Source organism: Sturnira hondurensis, unplaced genomic scaffold, assembly GCF_014824575.4.
Source record: "Sturnira hondurensis isolate 20B ecotype Veracruz unplaced genomic scaffold, ASM1482457v3 Scaffold0022977, whole genome shotgun sequence".
In the NCBI taxonomy this organism is placed as follows: domain Eukaryota; kingdom Metazoa; phylum Chordata; class Mammalia; order Chiroptera; family Phyllostomidae; genus Sturnira; species Sturnira hondurensis.
In genome coordinates, this window is record NW_028095608.1 from 405,708 (window position 1) to 420,319 (window position 14,612).

At 57.6% G+C, this 14,612-nt stretch overlaps 1 protein-coding gene across 1 annotated transcript in view; it reads left to right on the top strand.

Annotated features, from left to right (window-relative positions):
* The first annotated feature begins 1,572 nt into the window (after positions 1-1,572).
* SLC35F3 (solute carrier family 35 member F3) overlaps positions 1,573-14,612 on the top strand; it is a 76,190-nt gene continuing 63,150 nt past the window's right edge. Inside the window, exon 1 of the mRNA XM_037037341.1 lies at positions 1,573-1,692. Coding sequence (XP_036893236.1) covers positions 1,617-1,692 — 76 coding nt within the window. The 5' untranslated portion in view covers positions 1,573-1,616. The remainder of the gene's footprint in view (positions 1,693-14,612) is intronic.

The window sequence follows — 14,612 nt, forward strand, 5'->3', positions numbered from 1 at the left end:
CATGATATTCTTTTGTTTTAAGCTTATTTGTTCTAAATTCTCATAAGGGGATCCTGTAGCATCATCTCTCAGGGTCTTAGGGCAAGTTCCCTGCGACAGGTGTATGGTGTGGAGACTGCCACTAGAGGGCGCTGCAGAGACCCTAAAACCCCTCGAATATAGCTCTGAGAAGTCAGCCCTGAAAGCCCTGGTTTTGGGGGGACTCAGGGACCATTCTGTTCATCACAGCTGTTCAAGAGGGCACGTGAAGCAAGAACCCTGTGAGGGAAACTTCCAGGAACCACTTGCGCCAGAGACCTGGGGGTATGCAGGTGGCTGTCACCAGAAACAGAGGGCAGGTGCCGAGCCAGGGAGACCCTGTTGCTCTAAGGCCACTGTCCACCAGTCCACTGAGTTTCGGTTTGGGGGCAAGAATGGCATGGTACAGTAGAATACCACCCCTGAGACAGGAGACCAGGGAGAGTGGGAGGTTCTGACACCCGGGTAAGGACTTAACAGTGATTGCAAAACCCCCCTGAATCACCAAGGACCCTCCAGATTCCCAGTGGAGAGAGGGCCGAAACAGGTGGTTGGGTGTGTGTGCAGACAAGGGGGCCTTGGGGTTACAGGCCCAGGCAAGCCCTGTGCACCCCAGCTGCAGCGACCACGGCAGGACGATGGTGCTCCGTCATGGCATAAATGCACCTGGGGACTTGGCATCACTTGGGGCTCCCCCGGGCAGTGATGCAGCGGGGAGCAGCGATGTCATTGCCTTCTGACCAGCGTCATGGGCCAGGAGCCCACTGCTGGGTCTGGGAGAACCAGTAAGCCCAGCCGGCAGAGGCCGGTGCCAGCCCTGATGGCAGCAAGGACCGGGAGAGGGCAGAAGTGACGCCTTCTCAGCATCCCAGGTCCTCGGGTCCCCCCCAGACTGGGGCGGTGGTGCAGGAGCAGAGTCTCCTGGAACCTTTGTTTTCTTGTGGCTGTTTTGCTTCTGCGGACTTTGCTTCTTTGTCCCCCAAAAGGAGCTGATTCTGGGGACCACACAAAACAATGTACTCCTGGACACCAGGCTCCCTCGCAAGCGTGGGTGTGTTCTTTTTTTCTGGCTCTTACCGTCAGCCAGCAATTCAGGAGTTCGCGCAGGGAGGAGTCAACGCTCTACCCAGAGTCAAACACCTCCTTTCCTCAACTTGTGGAACGTGAGGTCAAGTTCTCAGGGCCCCCTCCAGGGCACTGGTCCTGTTCAGGGCTGATTCCGGAGCTGGTGGCCGGCTGGGTCCAGGACGAGGCTCCAAGGGAGGGACTGGCTCCGGGCCGAATGTCTGGGGCCGGGGCGGGCGCAGGGGAGCAGGTGAGCCCGGGGTGGGCGTGGGGAGCGCACTTGGCGTGACGTCGGAGTTTGCGGCAGCCCAGGCGAGAGGCTGTGCGCGTGTGGAGTGGCTGCGCGGCCGGGAAGATGTGCTCCGCGGGGCGGCCGCCGCAGTGAGCTCAGCGTCGGGAGCGCAGCTGGCAGCAGGGGCAGGGCCTGGGCGGCGAACCTCGCGCTCCTGCACGGGGGAGGCCTCCGGCACCGAGGGGGCTCGGCCGGCCCCAGGATGTAGGCGACCGTGGCTCCTGCAGGCGGACCGCTCATCATGAAGAAGCACTCGGCCCGGGTGGCCCCGCTCAGCGCCTGCAACAGTCCGGTGCTGACCCTCACCAAAGTGGAAGGTAACGCCTAGGGTGGGGGCGGAGGCCTGTACCCCAAGGGGGTTGCCCGTTTCCTGGCGCCAGACCACCGGGCTGCCCGGCTTGGGGGCCGCTGTTCCCCGGGGAAGCTCCCTGCAGTGCAGCCGCTTGTGGGGGTGGCACCTGGCAGCAGCCGGGCTGCCAGGAGCTGTGGCTGCGGGGTCCTCAGGGCTGCCCAGGGTGCCGCAGACACGGCAGGCGGACTCGCTCCTGCGCAGACCCCCGCACATCTGGTGGGGGCAGAGGCGGCAGCAGTGGCCTCAGCGACTTCCTAGCCTGTGGTGTTGGCCAGCCGGTGGAGGGGTTCCCCAGACACCGACCAGTGGCCCCACACTCACAGACACTTTCATCCCGGGTTTGGAGCGTCCCCCTCCCCAGGCAGACCCAGGTGTTGCTGGAAGGGCTGCAGGCAGAGAGGCCTCCCTTTGCCCCGAACCTGCAGCCCCAGCTCCTCCGTGGGAATTGGCAGAACAAGCAGAGGAGAGAGACGCCACCACCTGCCTGTAAACATGTTCTTTCTCCCACTCAGGGGATACGAGGCAGAGACCAGGGAAAGGAGCCTATCACTGTCCCTGGAGAGCCAGCCTTACCCAGACACAGCCTGAGTGGGAGGGACCTTTCTTTCTCACGTGGGGGAGGGGGAAGCAGAGAGAAACCCCTCTCCGCCCCTAACTCCTCCCCGAAGAAGGCAGTCGAATGATCAGGTGCCCCAGGGCTGGCCAGGCAGCTGGGTGAGGGCTGGGAACGGCCAGTCGGTGAGTGGTGGGGAGAGGGCCCTGGAGCCCCCAGGTCCAGGCCCTCGTCCGCCCTGAGCTAAAAGCCCAGTGCAGGCCCCATGTGCAGGGTGGCCCTGGGGTCTGCCCACCCTGGGGCTACAGGCTGGAGTCAGGACCCCTGTCCAGTATCTTCTGAGGACCCTCTCCCTGCGTGAGTTCTCACTTGTACCGCGAGAGTGAGGACCAGTGGGGGCAGACAGAGGCCGCCCCCCAGACAGATGGGTGCCCCTGTCCACGGAGGCCTGCCTGTAGCCCTCCTGGTGCCTTGTCCCCACCCCACAGATGAGGACTATGAGGCCCAGAGGGTGGACTGACCTTGACTAGTGGGTGGCGAAGCCTAATTGGAACCCTGGGCTGGCTGATACCCAGCCCACGCTCTCCAGAACATCATTTTTGCACTAACTTACAACTACATACCCATTTGTCATTGTTTTGTATCTTTAGGAGGTGAATTTTTCCCCTTCATGTAGCCGTCTCCGCCCATCCCCCAACCCACTCACCTTGGGAAAGGTGAGGTACGGTAGTGTACTGCGCCTGGATTTAGTGCACCTGCTGCCTGTCCCGGGAGGAGGGGCATTCCCAAGCTGCATCTGGGACTTTGCCCAGGTGGGCCTGCAAGCAGGGGAGAGGAGGGGAGCTGGAAGGTTCGCTCACTCGTGGGGTCCGTGGGAAAGTTCCCCCACTGCACCATTTAAGTACAGCAGGTGGGATCTCCTCTCCAGCTTGGGCAGGTGAGCTGAGCGGCACTGCCCGGACAGGGCTGGGGAGGCCTCCCGGGCTGGACCCTGTGAGCTCCGATGACTGCAGGGGGCAGTGAGTGGCAGGCCAGGCACAGGCGGGTGGGGGAGGTCCCTTCCCCCTTTCCCTCACACTGTTGCCAGGTGAGATTTAGGCCCCTATTCACCCCAGTGACCTTGTTAGCAAATCATGGGCTCAACATTTAACCAGCTGTGGTACATGAGTATCTGTGGGTGATGGAAAGTGGACCAAACTGACCGTGGGACAGCTCAGGGCTCTGGACAGTCCTCTTCCCAGGGGCAGCTGTACTTGCAGGAACGCTGCTGGCCTTGGTTTCCTGAACCGCATAGCGGAAGTTAATGCCCTACCTCAGCAGACCTCAAAATGAGGGGTAGGTGGCAGTGCCTAGCAGGTGCCTGGCACACAGTAGGTGCTTCCTACCTGCCTGGCAGTCCTCCAGTTGCAGGCTGTTTCTCACCTTCCGCACCTTCTTGCTGCCCTCAAGGAGTACGTGTGTGCATGGAGAAAAATACAATAAAGGTTAACTTTTTAAAAAAAGAGTAGGTGTGTAGGGACAGTTTCTAGAAGCATCTGCCGAGTTCCATGACACTAGCAAGCCCTTCCCATGGAGGACACCTGTGTGTCTGTCCGCGATGGACAGGCCAGCTCCCGGGACAGCCCGCACTCCGAGGCTGGGGTTGCCAGGCAGCCTCGTGGCTCTGCCTGGTGTTTCTCCTGGTGGTTTTGGTTGGATGTGTCTCTGGGTCTATTTTTTTAAAGCATTCACATCCCGTGTGCTTGTGTGGAAGTGTTGAGCTCCTTTTCTGCCTTGGATGCACAGGGCAGAGCAGTCCTGTGCTGTGGCCGTCTCTGTGTGGCTGGCAGACAGGCGACATCCCCAGGATGCAGCCAGCAAGGACAATTCATTCGCGTGCGTGCATGTCTTCCAGGGGGAGGCTAGAAGGCGCCAGCATGCGGTACATATAATGTCCAAACAGAGAATGCAGTGCCCGGTGGGACTCAGCCACAGGAAGAGGGGCAAGATGACTTCCTTTGCCCAGCAAATGCTTCATTCTGCTAAAGAAGTTTCAGTCCAGCGGGGAGAGAGACAACACGTAGGCAGCTAAGTTACCTAGTACTGGGCAGCAAGTTCTGCTTCAGAGCTAAGAACAGAGTGCACTGGTGCTGAGCAACCCAGGGGCCCTCCGGGGCAGAGGCCTCGCACCGGGAGTGAGGAGCCATGTCAGCCCCAGAGGGGGGCGCTGTCTGGGGCAGAGGGTCAGCAGCTGTGTTCGCTGGGCCTCGGAGGGGCTGGAGGCTCCCAGTGTGGTTTCCAGCCCGGTGGGTGGCGTCCGGCCTATCCGCCAGCAGGCCTTGTTTTCATATCCTGCCCGGCTCCCTGTCGCACGCAGACGCCAAGTATTGATGAGTGACACGGCCTCGTAGAGTGGTGTTCACTGGGGCCATCTGTGGTCGCATGCTCAGTAAATCGACTTGCGCTGGGGACTGGTAACTGAGAGCAGTGTCATATCGGCCCCCCACGTGGCCAGCAGTGTGCAGTGCTGTGTAAGGGGGGGGCCGTGGGGCCAATGGGCTGCATGCAGTGCCCACCCCTCACGCCGATCCAAGTAACCTTGGCTGGTGACTGGAGCCCTCTGGGAATCTGTTCTCTCCTGTGGAAACCGGGGTGACATTACGTCCCTCTTAGTAAGGGGAACAATAGCTGTTTCTAAGGAGCCCACCGCGTTGCACGCACTTGGTTGGGGAGGTGGCTCTATCATCTCCATTCCTCCCAGTGGAAGGGTGAGCATGTTGTCCCAATTCACAGATGGGGAAACTGAGGCCCAGAGAAGTCACTGGCACGACGTCAAGCAGTTGGAAAGCCAGGGAGCTGGGGTCATGTCTGTATCTGCCTGACTCCAGAATGTCACAAAGCCTTGGCAAAGCTGCGTTCCGTCTGAGCAGCAGTGACAGGGACACCCTCTCACGGTACCTGGCGACAGCTCAGGGGATGTCGGTTCCCTAAGCTCCCACCACTGCAGGACTCGGGTGACCGCCAGGGTTCGCAGGGCCCGCTGCTTGGGGGACACTCCTCGGGCCTTCTCTGCTCCAGGGCAGGTAGCCTGCCTCAGCTGTCCCCAGGGTGGGTCTGGCTACTTTGTGTTAATGGATAAGACTGACTCCCGGGGATGTTCATCTGTGGGCGGCCCCAGCCCTGTGAGCCCTATCTAAGAGGTATCTTATGAAGTACACTGCCAAAGGGTTCCCATGCCCCAAATGTTTCCTAGGTTGGCTTGCCCTAGGCCCAAAAGCTCAGCGACAGGGGTCATTCGTGTGTCGATCAAATGTGTTACCCGATACATGTGAGAGAACCAGCCAGACATCCCTGAGGGTGCTGGGTGGGGGTTCAGCATAGTCCGTGACCCGTCAGAGCTTCCAAATGAGCGAGAGATATCACCAAAGCACAAAATCGTGGGTACACATGCAAGTGTAATTGTTTAAAATTCCATGAGGGGGGGATAAAATGCACAGTGTGTGTCAGCAGAGGGCCAGAGAGCCCACTTTGGCTGGGACGCAGAGGCCACTAGGCGCCCTCTGCCCCAGGGCCCCCTGCTTTGCCGTAAAGACACGCTGTCAAGGCACACTCTTTTCTGCTGAGTCTGGGTGTGGCCTCAGGTCCTTCCCATCACCCGCCTCTGGGTGGTGACGACACAGTGGCGCTGGCCTCCCTGGGGGCAGCCCCTGGGTACCACAGTGAAGGAGGCTCCCTGCGGTCACAGGTGGGCAGTGGGGACACAGTGTTCCTGGCACTGGTAGCTCCATGGACGAAGGTACAGCGTTAGGAATGAGGTCACCTGGCAGGGACTTGCAGGTGGTCTTAAGTGGGGGAGGGGTTTTGAGGTCAAGGCTGACCTCTGGCCGATGCTGGGGCTGCAGGAGAGTGGATTGAAACAGTCAGGGAGGGGAGCCATCGGAGAGGAGGAAGGTGCTGTCTGAGCCCTGACCATCTCACAGAGCTGCCGTTCAAGGTGGGCGATTAAACAGATTCTGTCCATCACAGCGAATACTGTTGCTAAAGGAACTAGGATGGGATCAAAAATACCAAAGTGTATCACACGCAGTGAGAATCAGGGTTGAGCCCTGGCCGGTGTGGCTCAGTTCGTTGAGGTTGCAGGTTCGATCCCCTGTCAGGATACCTGTGGGAGGCAACCCACTGATATGGATGTTTCTCTCGTCCATAATGTTTCTCTCCCTCTCTTAAATCAATAAATATATCTTAGGTGAGGATTAAAGAAAAAGAATCGGGGTTGGCCTGTGACACTCATTTGAGAGGTGTGCGTGCATGTGTGCGTACGTGTGCACTCAGGGAAGGTCACAGTGGAGAAAGTGTGGAAAACCGCAGGAGAGTGCCCAGTGGAGACAGGGAGCCATGGCGGGAGGTGACCGCAGCACCCGAACTTGAGCTGATGGCCATAATCGTGTAGTGACATTTGCTTCGCACTTGCCACATGCCCTCGACCTGCACTGCCTGGTCTGTCCTTGGATGCCCGTGTGCACCCCGTGCATGGTGGAGCTGCGCCCACCGTACAGGTGAGGGGCTGGAGTCCAGGGCCATCAGGCACGTCGTCCTGCAAGGCCACTGCCGAGTGGCGTGCCCATGTCCCACCCTCTGCACCTTCCACTTGAGGACAAGGACAGGGCAGGGGGGAGTGGCAGGTTGTGCTGGCAAAGTGTAGGTAGGAGGGTGCTTGAGGCGGAGCCAGGAAGAAGCCCTGAACACTGAGTCTGAACATGGCTGTGGGGGTGCATTCGAGGGACAGATGGGAAATCAGTTTGTACAGGGGAGTGTAAGGCCGGCGGGGCCTTCGGGGGAGGCAGGTATTGGGTGAGCAGGTGGGAGAAAGCGTGGTGAAGGCTGGGTGACAAGTCAGGAAGGAGGAAGGTGGCTCCAAGGATGACAGACGGACGTGTGCTGAGCTCTGACGGCCCTGTGCACGGGGAGAGGGAAAGGCAGAGGAGGCTGCATGGCCAAAACCCCAGGAAGGGTCCCAGAACGCGGCGGTGGGAGGGGGTAGCAGATACAGTGGGGGTAGCGAGGGGGGGCGTGTAGCAACATTTGTGAATGGGGGCTGGTCTGCGCGCCAGATTGCCGGGGCTGGTGGCAGAGAGGGAGGAGGAGAGCCGGTCAGGAGTGTGGTCCAGGTGTTCGGCAGAAGAAGGGGCAGGAGGCTTACACTGTCTTTAGCGGGAAGGGCAGAGGTTTTTCAAGAGCTGGGTGTTTCTGTAAACGGGGGCTGGAGGCTGGTTCTGGGACAGGCCTAAGATGTCCCCAACAGGAGGGTGATGATGCATCTTTGGCCTGGAGGAGGCAGAAGGCACAGGAGGAAAGAGAGGGAGTGGTTGGCCTGGAAAAGGAGGGACCAGGTGACAGACGTCAGAGACCCCACCGTGTGGAGGTGCAGGGCGGGAGCCAAGTTCCGGCGCCTTGACCCTAGTCTTCTTCGTGAGGTGGGGAGGGGAGCTGTTCGGGGGCATGACGGTCGGGACTGAGGGCTGGCGGAGGCGGCAGCAGGTTCGGGAGACCGATACTGGGACAGCCAGAGGGATGTGATTCGTAAAAGCCAGTTTGGTGAGCGTTGTGTTTCCATTGGCTAAGACGTTGTGTGACTTGGAGAAGCAAGTGCAGGGAAGAGTGTCCTTGTCAGGACAGGGGTGTCATTCCCTGCTCCCCACCAGCCAATTACCAACCGGGTGCGTGCGCTCTCCTCTGGGAGCCTAGTGTTCTCTTTTTTGAAAATAAAGGGGATTAGAATAGATCTCGCCCTGGCCGGGTGGCTCAGGTCATTGAATCATCACCCAGTAAACCGAAAGGTTGTGGGTTCGATTCCTGGTCAGGGCACATGCAGGAGGCAACCGATTGGTCTCACTTCGGTGTTTCTCTCCCTCCTTTCCCCTCTCTCTAAAGTCAGTGGGCGTGTCCTCGGGTGAGGATGAATGAAAGGACAGGCCTGGCACTGGCTGTGCCCTCAGGGGCCTGTGATGAGACTGCTAAGTCACTTGTTTGCTAACATGGGTGGGTTTCTCCACAGAGCTCCGAGGGAGGGAAACCTGGGACAAAGAAGAAGTGTGTCCTGTGTATGCCTGTGTGTGCATATGTGCGTGCTTTTGTGTGTGTGTTTATATAGGCCCATGCACATGCATGTGTGCTTTTGCATGTTCATGTGTTTGCACATACTTGTGTCCATGCTTATGTGTGCACACATGTCTGCATGTGTGCCTGCGTGTCCGGGCGGGGGCACGCGCTTGCAGGGTGGTTTTTGGTATTTGAGCAGGGGGAACACTTGCTCCGTGAATCTTTAGCAGCAGGAGCCGCTGGACTTGACAGAGGACCCCATGGGCTGGGGCGGTGCAAAAGGGGGTACAGAGAGACCAGAGAGAGCCACGCGCCTTCCACAGCCTGCCTGGGGCAGCCCCGGTGTTTTCTCAGAAAAGCCTCGCTGGCCAGATTGGGCTCAGCCACGTCACCCTCAGTGGGTGCTGGAGGCTCGGCCCCAGGTAGGCGACGAAGCCGAGGAGGACAGTTCAAACCTCGAGGTAGACCACGCCTTGACCGAGCAAGCTCAGTCCTGCTTCGGATGCCCGACTCTGCCCAGTGCTGGAGGTGTGTTCTAGAAACAGTGCTTTGTTCTTCAAGATAAATGGCGCCACAACCCGTGCCATCAGTTAAAGCACTGCTCTGGTGTCTGGCTCCCGTCAGGGAAAAGGCTCCAGCCTGCCCCGTCCCCACAGAGCCCAGCCTGCCCAGAGGGGCGGCCTGCACCCAGCCAGCCCTCCTGTAAAACCCTCGCTCCCCTGGAGTGCTGACCACCGAACTCCAGTCCATGCGAAAGTTGGAGGACCCTCCCTCTGGCGAGGGAGAACATCAGAAAAGGGGAGAGCGTGCGTGTTTGTCTGGACTTGTGTGGGGGTCGTGAGCCAAGGTGAGTGCCTGCTGTATACCGAGGCCTGCCGTGCCCAGGCCACGAGATGGGAGATTCCAGAAGGCTGCAGCATCCCACATGCAGGGCCTGAATGAAAACTGATCCCTCCGGCTGAAGCGTTTTCCCACCACGCACCGAAACAGGGGCCCTGACCCCAGCAGGGCACGAGTGGCATCGTCTCACACTCACCCGCATCCCGTCCTTCCCTCGCAAGTGACATTCGCCTGAGGCCACAAACATTTCAGGCTTGTCTTAAACCCACTGCAGACCAGTTTTATTTGGATGCTTGGCTGTGTCCTGGGGCCCCTAAGGAGCTGTGGGGTGGGAGCAAGTGCCAGCCCGGAGTCTGTTTGCTGAGATGGGGGTGGAAGCAGGGACGTGGCCCCGGTCTGGGCCCAATTTGGCCCAGCCCTGAGGCTGCTGAGGGCAGAGCTAAGAGCTAAGGGGAGTCTGGAGGAGCCAGCACCACCCCCGCCACCCCGAGATCTGCGCCCAGGCCTGTGTCCCCAGCAGGGGAGTGATTTTGGTTTCTACAGACAACTCTGTGGTGGCCTCATCGTCCTCTGTCTCTACCCACCGCCCAGGCACCGCTCACAGTAGAGGCTTCAGGCCTGCGAGGTGGTGCCCTGCTCCCAACCTGGCCTCCAGTGCGAGTCCCCCTCCTCAGAGGCCATCGGGCACCCTCTGTCCTTGTGCAGCCACCACCTGCTGCTCAGTGGCAGCCCTGGGCCTGCGCCGCTCACCTTCCCAAGCTCAGCGCCCTGGGGGTGGTCTCAGCCCCGATGACAAAGAACCACAGACAACAGACATTTATTTTCTCACAGACCTAGAGGCTGCAAGTTCATGATCAAGGTGCCAGCGAATCTAGCCCTGGCTGGTGTAGCTCAGTGGATTGAGCTCGGGCCTGTGGACCACACGATTGAGGTTCGATTCCCAGTCAGGGCACATGCCTAGGTTGCAGGCCAGTTCCTAGCAGGGGACTCACGAGAGGCAACCATACATTGATACTTCTCTCCTTCCTTTCCGCTCTAAAGGTAAATAAATAAAATCTTTTAAAAAAAAGGGGGGCCAGTGAATCTGGTTTCTGGCGAGGAAACCAGATAATGGGGTAGAAATGCAGACGGATCATGGTTGGCATGAAGACTCATCGCGAGGTAATGGAAACGGTCCAAGACTGGACAGTGGTGATGGCTTCACAATGTTGCAAATTTCCTAAAAATCGTGAAGTGTACTTCTCCTTAGACGAGTGAATGTTATGTTTATGAAAATCAGCCTCAAAAAGAGCTATACAAACCACAGTGCATGTCCTGTTGATGGAGATGTCATTGGGAGGTACCTCTCCATTCTCTGTGCAGTGCTAGCTCCTTTGCTCTCGGGAGGGAGGGACACGCCAGCCCGAGGGTGGGTTTCGACCACAGCTCCAGGCCCCCTTCCCCTGAGACCTGACTCAGGCACGTGCTCGGTGCAGACCGCCCGGACACTGTTTCACAGAGTCGCCAAGGGTCCACATCTTCTCGGGCAACCTCAAAAAAGCAGCATTCGTGCTCTCCCGAAAGCCTGGAAGAGCAATGTTGTGGAGACTTGAAGTTGAGAGTAAATGATTTTCCAATTTTTCTTGCTTACGAGTATAATCGACTTTCGCAAAATAAACACAAAAGCACCCAATTTATCCTTTTCCCGGGGAGAAGCAGAGGCTGGCTCATGAGACGAAGGACGTGCCATGGTCTCGAATGACTCGGCAGCGACACCAACTGCCAGCTCACCTGTGGTGACCTGGAGGTTCCTTCCCCTGAGCAGATGCAGCCTGCAGGTGCCTCTTCTGCTCAACTAAGGAGTGTGAACACTTTTAAATCTCTGGCAGGAGACAGGCATCGCGTGGGGCTCTGCAGGGGGGCAGGGGAGGGGACTGAAATTGCCGACTCAGAGACGGCTTAGGCTGGAAGTTCGCTCCCAGGTATGGTCACATCTCATCATGCCATGGAGTGTGCACTGGGCACGGGAGGATGTTCTTTCTACACACACACACACACACACACACACACACCCATCTCCAAAACACTCCAGGAAGCAACTCAGGCCACAGTGCAGTGGGGAGCCCGCCTGTCCCCCACGATTCTCAGTGGTTACGTGGCGGAACCAGAGCCTTCAGAGGCGCCAGCAGGAGGGAGGTGTCTTGACTCCACAACCACAGACCTGTCAGCACAACCGGGGTTTAATCCAGTGCGTGGCTCCCAGAACCGCTGGCTGAAGTGCCGGGTTAGAGTGGAAGGTACAGATACCAGGGTTGTGAGCAGGAGGGGTATTGGGAGTGAGGGTGACAGACAGCATTTCTCCTCGCGTGGGGGTGGTCCAAGGGGCTGGGGCGGGAAGCGGGTGAGGCTCACGCAGCCCCCCCTGCTGTCATAAAGGAGGGGCCCTCATCAAACAGAGGAATCGCTGGGCTTGCGACGTAGGAGGGGAGGGAAGAGAAACCAGACTTTCTTGCACTCGGAGATTTGAGAGGCTTTCGTGAAAGGAAACTGCCCCCTCAAAATTCATTCTCTCTACATCTGAGCACAAATTGGACAGCCAGCTCATGGCCAGTGACCCTGAGAGTGGTGCATATTGGGGGTGCATTTGCAGCATTTCAAACAGAGGAGAACAAATGCATCTGCTCACCAAATTCATTGCCACTCTATACGTGTTCTTCAGTTTTGTCTGTTTGTCACGGGCAGTGGGGCGTGTGCTTTGTGAATGCAGCGGGCTGGTGTTTGAGTTCGCTGCAGTCCCTTCGGCCAACCCGGCTGAGTATCTGACGTGCTCCCTGTGTGAGCAGAGCAAGACGGGGCATCGCCATGGGCACGGGGTCCCAGTGTCTCCCTCACTGAGCAGACCACATGCCTTCCTGACCCTGAACTTTGGGCATGGGGTCTCAGTGTCTGCCCCTGAGCAGACCACATGTCTTCCTGACCCTGAACTTTGCTCCTCCTGTCACTCAGAGCGCCTCAGTCCTGCAGGCCCAGGCCTCGCTCTACCTTCACCGCTCATCTCCCTGTTATCGCCACAGCCCACGCCAGTGACACTGTGCTCGGAATTTCCACAACAGTCCAAACCTCTCTGTTTTGCACGTAGTGGTCCTGTTGTCCTTTCACAGGGCTGTTGGTGATTCCGAGACTGACTGTAAGCTCCTGAAGAATGGTAGTCCGGTTTTATATTTATTGACCAGCCACCCAACTCTCAGCACAGGGCACGCACTTCCTGGGGACTTCCTAGACAACTGAAGGACACCGCGGGTGCGGTGGCTGTGCTCGGCCCCGTGGGAGGGACAGTCCTTGCTGTTGTGCAGGAGGGTGCGTGAGTGCTGGGGGAAAACTTGGTGTGATCTGCATGCGTGCGTGCGTGCGTGTGTGGTGCAGACACGCTAGAAGAGGAAACGCAGCAGAGTATTGACAGCAATATCTCAGGGCAGTAAGATGACGAGAGACTGTTTTTGTTTGTGCTGTGCAGTATTTTGGAGAGTATTTGTAAAGAGTATTTTTAGCCCTGGCTGGTGTGGCTCAGTGGTTGAGTGCCAGCCTACAAACCAGAGGGTCGCTGGTTCGATCCCCAGTCAGGGCACATGCCTGGGCACAGTAGGGAGTGTGCAGGAAGCAACCACACGTGGATGTTTCTCTCCCTCTTTCTCCCTCTCTCTAAAAATAAATAAACATATTTTTAAAAGAATATGTTTAGCTTACCTAAGGTAGATGCTGTTTAACACAAGTGCCGGGAATGAGTAAGGTAATGAATTTGGTAAATGTTTGTTATTCTAAGAGGCCGTGGAACAGAAAGTTTCCTGTGAATCGGGTGGGGGGCATCTGTGCTTCTCCGTGGGTCGATGGCAGCGTTTCGCAGTGAGCTCTCTGAGGCACGCCATTCCCGCCACAGGCGTCACATCTAAACTGCAGGGGAAGCGCGCCCTGCCCCCTGCCGAGCTGCTTTTCGGAAAAATCACAGGCCCATTAGCCCTGAACGTTCCCACAGCAAAGGAACCTGTCTCTGACGTACCTGGTGTTTTCCAGACTTTTCTCATCATGGGATTCTTTTTCTCATAATGCCTGTTAACTGCATCACACTTGGGAAATACGGCTCTATCTTATTTTTAAATGACAGTGAAGGTTTTAGTTTTGAACGTGTTCATTTTTCTCCGGTATTATTACTAGTCCCTTGGGTAAGTGATCCGGACCGGGTAGAGGTTAGAGAATTGCTTGTTCAGTCCAGATCTGTAGGGGCCTTTTAACGAGACACGGCTACATGGTTTGTGGTTTTCTCTTCCATCCTAACAGCGACGCAGCACCAGCCATGGCTAAGTCCTTGAGTTTTAAGGCTTGGTTTTCTGTAATGAAGAGCCAAGTGTGAAAGCGTGATGTGCGCCGGAACTCACTCAGCCGCGTCCAGAGTCCAGTCTCAGCGGGATGCTGGGACTGTGAAACCGCACTTGACTTTCTCCCGGGCTTTTCACCTCCATGGCTACCCTTCCAACATGCGTTGCCGACCGGGGTGTGGGAGTCGAGAAACCTTCCTAACCCCTGAGGCTGCTTAGGAGTGAGGATAGTGAAAGGCCACAGAGGATGCCCCCAAATGTCGGGTCACCGGCCTATAAACTGAAACTGAATTTGCCTTAAGTTGAGGGGAATCTGTCAACAGCTGAAACGCCCTGGTGGCTGCCAGCCTTTGTCCTCCTCTGCTTGTCCCTGCCCTGCAGCCCATGACACAGACAGACAGACAGGCAGCATGCTGGAAGCCCAGAGAGGGGTTAAGCATTGGGTTCTCCAAGGGCTTCCTGACCAGGATCTCCACATACATGAAAGATAACAGGGAGAGGGAGGTTAAATATGAACCAAGGTGAGGAAGCACAATGTGGAGAGCGCAGAGAAGGACACTACCCCTCCTTGACTAGCCTCTAGCGAAAACGAGTCATCCCGGGCTGGCAGGTAATGTAATGGTGGCCCAAACCTGCATCGTAGAGGGTCTTCAATCAGGATTTTGCTCCGTAGAATGATTGTGTGCCAGAAAGCATGATATGCGAAACTTGGTTTACTGTGATTAAAGCTGCTTAAAGTATTATGAAGATTGAATAAAATAGATGAGTGTGGTTGACCCCAGCACCCTCTGTGCCCCCCCCGCACCCCTATAGTGGGGTCAGCCTCTGAACGATGTGTGCCCCTGGTGCGGGGTGCTGGGCCGCACGGGAAGGGCGAGTTCCCGTCCCCTCCATTTGCATCTGTCCGAGGCTCCACCCTGCGCAGGCTGCAGCTCTGCACCGCGTTCCCCCTGACTGAGGTGCACACTATGGTGAATGGAAACCATGGAAAAGCACACCTTTGCCACCTCCTCGCAGTCTGCGGGAACAGTGCCACCCAGCCTCGTTTGCGGAAGTCACAGACGC